Here is a 6,819-nt window from a genome sequence, read left to right as displayed (position 1 = left end):
CAGTAAATGAAAAAGTAATTTAAATAGACACATTGTTCCATCTTGTGATTGTGTTTTTCACCTCGCTGATCGGTGATTGGCCCCAAAAATCCTGATCGTGTAAAGGCTAGTTTGTACTATATGTTCTCAAGGTACAGTACTATAGAAATCAAACTTGGATATTACAAAAGAGAAGTCAGTGTACAGATTGTATAGAGTTACAGTCCTCAACCGAATACATGGCAATTCTTGTCTAAATAGCTGGCAACCCAAGTAAACGCATTTCACAATGTAGGGGTGGGAATCTCAGGCAACCTTACAATTTGATTGCAGGTTATCAATGCATCTTGAGTCAATGCATATTTTTCCTAAGAAATTTCTTTTTCAGCGAACAATATGACAGAATTGTACCCACAGCACCTAATTCACATCTCTACCCAATGATACAGAAACGTGTATGGCTGACTCAAGTGGGCAAAAAAAATAAAAATTATGAATAAAACGGGCGGTTTTGCACGTCTAAACAATATAGGAGTAGTATAGTAGTTGTGTTGCCAGCTATTTAGACAATTTTCAGTGAACACTGCTATACAAGCTGAACACTGGAACTTTTAAGTTATATCCAAGTTTGGGTTCTTTAGGATTGTCCCTTTAAAATACATGATAAAATATCCTGAAATGTTAGGGATGTACTCAAATTTGTGGGGTACTGCACATACAACTGCTGCTTCTCCAACACCACCTAATTTGTTATTCTTTGTGGCCGGACATCAATCCGCCGCACATCCTTCTTCAGTGGCCTGCAGTCTCTTGTCTTTAACTTACTCGCTTTTTATTTATCAGTTTATCAACCATAATCTTTCAGTCAGGTTGTTGCCTGCTACCTCAGTGGCAGATACGTTACTGTAACCCTTCCTCTCACATAATGGTATCAATCTAAGTGAAAACAAAAAACATAATTGATCAAATGGATAGTATTGTTACAAACACACAACATTCAAATTGGATCCAAACAAAATTGTGACCTTTGATCCAGGCCCCGTAAAATCTCTTAAGGGTGATGGACAACTATGAATCCATGATCCCCGGTGGAATAGAACGACTCCATGGTCCGGCTACACAGCATCAATGGCCATAAAAATGTACAGAAGCAAATGTTTAATGTATTTAAACTAGTTTAAATAAATACATTTAAGTTTATTTATTCACTGCAGGCAAAACCGTGTACAATCTTATTGTCAACAGAGCATGCATTTTATACTTACTTTACTGATACACTTCACGGTTATATACATTTCAATAGCCCCTGAGGATGGAATAGGTGGACTTGCCACTGTAACAGAACTGGTACATGAACCGAAATGCAGTTTTGCTATTTTATGTCTATCAACTTGTTAAATCACACAAATTCAAAGTATGATCACATAATGTGCAGTGCACAAAAAAGCTTTCAGTTTTGATAAGGTTCATGCCACTTGTTCAGTATGCTTTTCACATTGACATAGTCAGGAGATTGAAATAATTACAGAACTCAAGTTTATGCTGAGTTGCAGCAGACATCAATTGCTATTCTTCCAATATCTACTCATTAGATAAATGAAATCCAAGTACAAAAAGATCTAATCCAGACACACACACCATCTTTTCCATGGACAGTCTTGGATGCAACCAGTCAGATTAACCAGCTTTTGCTAAATGTTTCTCATCTCAAAATATCAGCAAATATTTTAAATGGCAAGTCAAACAACAGAAACATGTTTTGCTCTCCCTTTTCCTCAACCCCTACTACTTTCCTTACATTCTCTAATGTTCCCAAGTTGCAGACAGACTGTGAGGTCTTCGGAAAAAAAACAAGCCACTCGAACTATCTTGACAAGAAACAAATTGTTCAAATAACAAAATATACGACAAACAAAATACTGCACCAGGGTTTTGCAGACGTGCCACACTTGTTGACTCAAGTGCTCCAGCCAGTCTGCTTCAGCCATGTAGTTCAAGATAGTCCGTCTATCAAACAGCAAGGAAAGAAGTATGGAACAATTCGTTCCAGCTCTGACTGTCCTGCAATATTGATATTAACTGGGAATAAACGGACACCCGAATAGAAACTGCTCATTTGAGCCAGTTACAAATTCCATTCAGACTGTAACATGAAAGTAACAATTTTCTATCGACCAATCCATGAAAAGCAGTATCTTGAAACATTTACAGTAATAAATGACTCCCTCAAATATCCATCCATTTTCCGAGCCACTTATCCTCACAAGGGTCGCGGGAGTGCTGGAGCCTATCCCAGCTATCATCGGGCAGGAGGCGAGGTACACCCTGAACCGGTTGCCAGCCAATCGCAGGCCACGTTTAAACAAAGAACCATTCGCACTCACATTCACACCTATGGGCAATTTAGAGTCTTCAATTAACCTACCGTGCATGTTTTTGGGATGTGGGAGGAAACCGGAGTGCCTTGAGAAAACCCACGCAGGCACGGGGAGAACATGCAAACTCCACGCAGGCGGGGCTGGGATTTGAACTCCGGTCCTCAGAACTGTGAAGCAGACGCTCTAACCAGTCGTTCACCGTGCCGTCCTCCCTCAAATAAATAAATGAAATCAAGGATTCAGCACAAGAAGCAACTAGTACTATAATACTACTACTACAATACTTCATTAATTGGAAGAACAGTGTTCCTTGCAATAGAGTAAATAAATGCAGCATTGTATAAATTTGTTTTACTAAATGCTACAGAATCAAAATGCCATCCTAAAAATAATAAAAGCATTGCAGCACAAATTAATAAAATTTGGGCTACATAAACTTTAAAAAGCTGACAATAGGTATTCAACCAGTGTAAAAAAATGAAACTGGGTGTTACTTCAGAAAGAGAAGCGACACAAAAGGACAATGAAGCCTAAGCATGTTTGGTACACTTCATAGGTCCAAGTGATGAGAAAACTTTCATTAAAGGTTTGTTAACATGCTAGAAAACCCTGTCAGATGAAACCTGCAGACAATTAATGGACCTTAAAACAAAAACACCAGTTAGAAACAGTTTTACAGGCAAATAAAGAGCACTGGCACAGCAAAGGGAAAACAATATCCAACGTACTGTTTGCACACAAATCAAGTGTTTAACACAAGAAGCAATACTTCTGTTTAGTCATTAACTTCAAACAACCTATTTCAACTTGAGGCTGCCAGGTGTCCAAAGTTTTGGGTTTTGGCTACAAAATGCCTTGTAGAATGCCAAATGCATTAACACATCAACAACACCGCACAGTGATGAAATTGGAACACGACGACACTGCAACATGTTGCAGCTGCTTTATCACACTGACAAATATAAACACGCTGCCCGTGTGATATCAACTAACAGCTACATTAACACGTTCACAAACACAAAAAAAATCATGTATCAACTAAGGATGGGCATATTAATCAATTAATTGTCTCAACTGTTAGTGGTTTAAAGAAGAACAAGGACATCATCTATAGGAAGCTGAGCTACATCCATGCAGACCTCTGCTTTGGCAACTGTTCCAGGCAGAATTATTCTGCTCAATACGACCCTGGCAGGAAGATTCGGAGAGAAATTGTCTCATCTCCCTCTGAATGACTTAAAAATATATGTATTGTTAATTTGTCATGTAGGTACTTTACATGCATTGGTGTGCTGGTGTTTATTGGTTTGCTAGTGATTAAAAAAATAAAATAATTTAAAAGTGCATATGCGTGGAAGTGTGTGCGGGAACTGACTTTTATTGTCACGATGGAGAGCAGAGGCGATCCAGGGTTGTGATTGGACCATTCTGCAAGGGGGCACAGTCTTGTCCTCCACAGATGATGATGTGATCACCATGGAAACACTTTGCAAAAGGTCAATCCAGAAGGGAAACCCAATCAATCAAATCACTTCACAGGTGGGCAGCCTTTGTGGGGGGGGGTTTAAGTAACCTTCATGAGGCGTGTTTTCAATCCCAGAGTTTGCTCAAGCAGTTTATCCAACTGACTCAGTCAATCTTGAAATGGTGGGAAACCAACCAATCAAATCAAAAGGCACAGTCCTCGCAAGCTTGTTTCTTTGTTACTGTGGTTTCTAAGGCAACCAATCGGTGTACAGGCAGCTTGTCTATCTTGAGTAAAAATATAAAGGATGTACAGAGTTACACTATAGATATAGAGCTCTCATTCTACATATATTTTCTTTTTCTCTGTTGTTGGGGGACGTGGATAATATTTGGTTAGTCAGGGTAGCTTTTGCTTGTTTCTTTGAGATGGAAGTTTGCACTGCTCCAGATTGCTGGTAACTTATTTTAGGTAGTTGAAAGTAGGTCCTGCTATTCTAGAATGCTAAAAGATTTCTACTCTGTCATGGATCCTAATGGCATGATGGCATTACCGTTGTCCTGGCTAGGAGTAACAAAGTAGGAAAGAAGCAGTTCAGACATATTTAATTTGTAATCCAAAATAGGATTTTTCTGTCCAGTGCAGCCTTGAGCAATAAAATCCAGTGCAGCAGGTATTCCCTGGCTGGTGGGACTTGCGTCAAAACTGTTCTGACCGAACTCACTCAAATTATTCATTAGAATACGTTTGTCCAACCTTTGATTTGATTTTCTGCCTATCCAGGCTCCCCAGCTTTTATGATAAGTGTGCTGATAGAAGGGGTAGAAGACAAGGAGGGGAGTTGAATTTCGAGCCTTCTGCTTTTACCCCATTCCTCCCTCGAAAATAAATAAATAAAAATAGGTCCAATTACAGGCGCTTTCTGGGGGACTGGTCAGTGTAGGGAGCCGTTTTCTCTCGGATTCAAACCCTGACGTCTACTAGCAATGTCACATATAGCGCAGACAAAGCTCCACGGAGTCTTCAGTGTTGCGGTCACTCAGAAGCCCATCGCCTGGCTGCAGAGGAGGGGGACAGGCCTCTCGTTGAGAATAAAGAAAAGCCGATAGACTATCCAGAAGGTCTGGTTGTCAACAAGCAGTTGAACAAACTCGAGTCAACAAAAGCAGTCTACTCCAACGTGTATAGTTCCACGGAAAGTTCCTTAGACAGAATATCCACACTCGCACAGCAACGTGTCCGACGGGGGAGAACCAAAGAAGAACTGTTGACAGTTTCGATCCAGTATTTGGCGTTAAACGCCGAAAGTCCCCACGCGGAACGCTAGCGACCTGCCTGCCTGCCTGCCTGCCTGCCTGTAGCGTTTCCAATCTGTGACACGCTCCGATGTTTAGCAAAGCTCAACTCGATCCGGGAAGACGTCGGCGCCTTGAGGTATTCGCAATCGAGCACGACGTCTTGAAGGAAAATCCAAAACTCCGGACTCGTCTTCAAGTCCACTGACCGCAGAGAAGTTCCTGAGTTTTCCGTCCGATACCCTGGATCCCTTCGTGGCGCGCCTCTTTCCTCCGCGTCCGCTTCCCTTTCGTTCACTTTAGTGTCCTCGCCTTCTTGTCACTCTGCCCTTCTTGGCATTAAATGAGTTGTTTTGTACTCCTTCAAGGTGGAAACCTTCACAAGGGCAACCTCGAGTCATGTTTCTTGTCCGTTTCCCTTTCTCCGTTATCCGGAATCTGTGCTCGATCCCACACCGCTCCCCACCCTGCGATTGGGACTGTACCATATTGCACGGCGCGGCGGGGGCACAAGGCGCTATTACGCAGTCACACATCTCGCTGCTTTTATCAGCAACAGTGACGCTATTCCATACAAGTGACGTTGGCTATGTGTATTCTTTCTTCGGACAGCACGAAACCAAAACTGTGGCTGATTTAATGAAGCGAAAATTAACATTACAAATGCATCGGGTAAGCCGGGCCACAACCCTCTCTTTGTTCCAAGTAGTCTCTTCCAGATAGTCCTCTCTCTTGTCCTTTCCATTTATAGTAACAACGGGGTATATTTACAGGAACTTTACATTTACATATATAGACAACAATAACTTAGACCCGTGCCACAATTTTCAAGACTAAACTCATCACTTGCTGCAACTCTAATGACAGTTATTACAACTGATTCTGTGTAAAACCGATTACAATGAAGGGGAATCGGCAGCTATATTGTCAAGAATGTAAATTCACAACTGGGATTCATGCTATTGAAATATGATCACGTGCGATATAAAACCATGCTGCAGGTTTGAGGACTTTCATGGCCTCCCAACTGTACTGGTGCACATAAAAGAAACTTGATGTGATGAATGAGGAATACATATTTCAAGGCAAAACACATCTCTGTTGATTATATACAACAGTAATGGTAAAAGCCCCAACAAATCATACACAAAGCCTCATTTTTATTCATTTTTCTAAATTGTTTCTTCTCTGTACTGGGGTAAGGGCAGCCTCTCCCTCACTCAGCACGCTCCCTCCCACAGACTCTGTTGCTACCCGACGCCATGGCAGCTGCGACGCCATTGGCTACGTTAAGTGCAGTATCCGGCTGTGATTGGACAGCGAGTTGATCTGTGGGAGGAGCACTTGGCTCGGTTTCCCAGCGTCTCTTCAAACGCCGCGATGCAGGAATGACGCGGAAATAGTTTGAGGATGTCAGGTAGAAATGGAAAGAGGCAGGTTTGGGGGGGGGGGGGGGGGGTGTTGGAGCAGGGAGAAGAGCGGGGCCAAGGGCTTCTTCCAGGCGCACATGCTCACTGAGTGACTGTACAGCTGAGATGTGACTTCCCCTCACTCACAAACCAGCCAAAGCTAAAAGTTGTTCCTGTTGCTATCCGGGCATTCCGGCTAAATCAAGCACAATGCTGCCTGGGAACAGCTCAGCATACAAACAGTGTCATAAACCAGCTGACTGCTCCCTGGCTTAAAGGGAAATTCACCCTCA

General features: G+C 42.2%; 1 protein-coding gene across 1 annotated transcript in view; it reads right to left on the bottom strand.

Annotated features, from left to right (window-relative positions):
- Positions 1 to 5,574, bottom strand: part of LOC133401122 (dual specificity tyrosine-phosphorylation-regulated kinase 1B-like) — a 51,816-nt gene extending 46,242 nt beyond the window's left edge. Inside the window, 1 exon segment of the mRNA XM_061673674.1 lies at positions 3,733 to 5,574. Within this exon segment, the coding sequence (XP_061529658.1) occupies positions 3,733 to 3,835 (103 nt within the window). The 5' untranslated portion in view covers positions 3,836 to 5,574.
- Between the last annotated feature and the right edge of the window lie 1,245 nt (positions 5,575 to 6,819).

The sequence above is a fragment of the Phycodurus eques genome, chromosome 4, assembly GCF_024500275.1.
Source record: "Phycodurus eques isolate BA_2022a chromosome 4, UOR_Pequ_1.1, whole genome shotgun sequence".
Classification (NCBI taxonomy): Eukaryota; Metazoa; Chordata; class Actinopteri; order Syngnathiformes; family Syngnathidae; genus Phycodurus; species Phycodurus eques.
The sequence above is the reverse complement of the archived record's forward strand: the minus strand, read 5'-3'. Positions and strand labels throughout refer to the sequence as shown.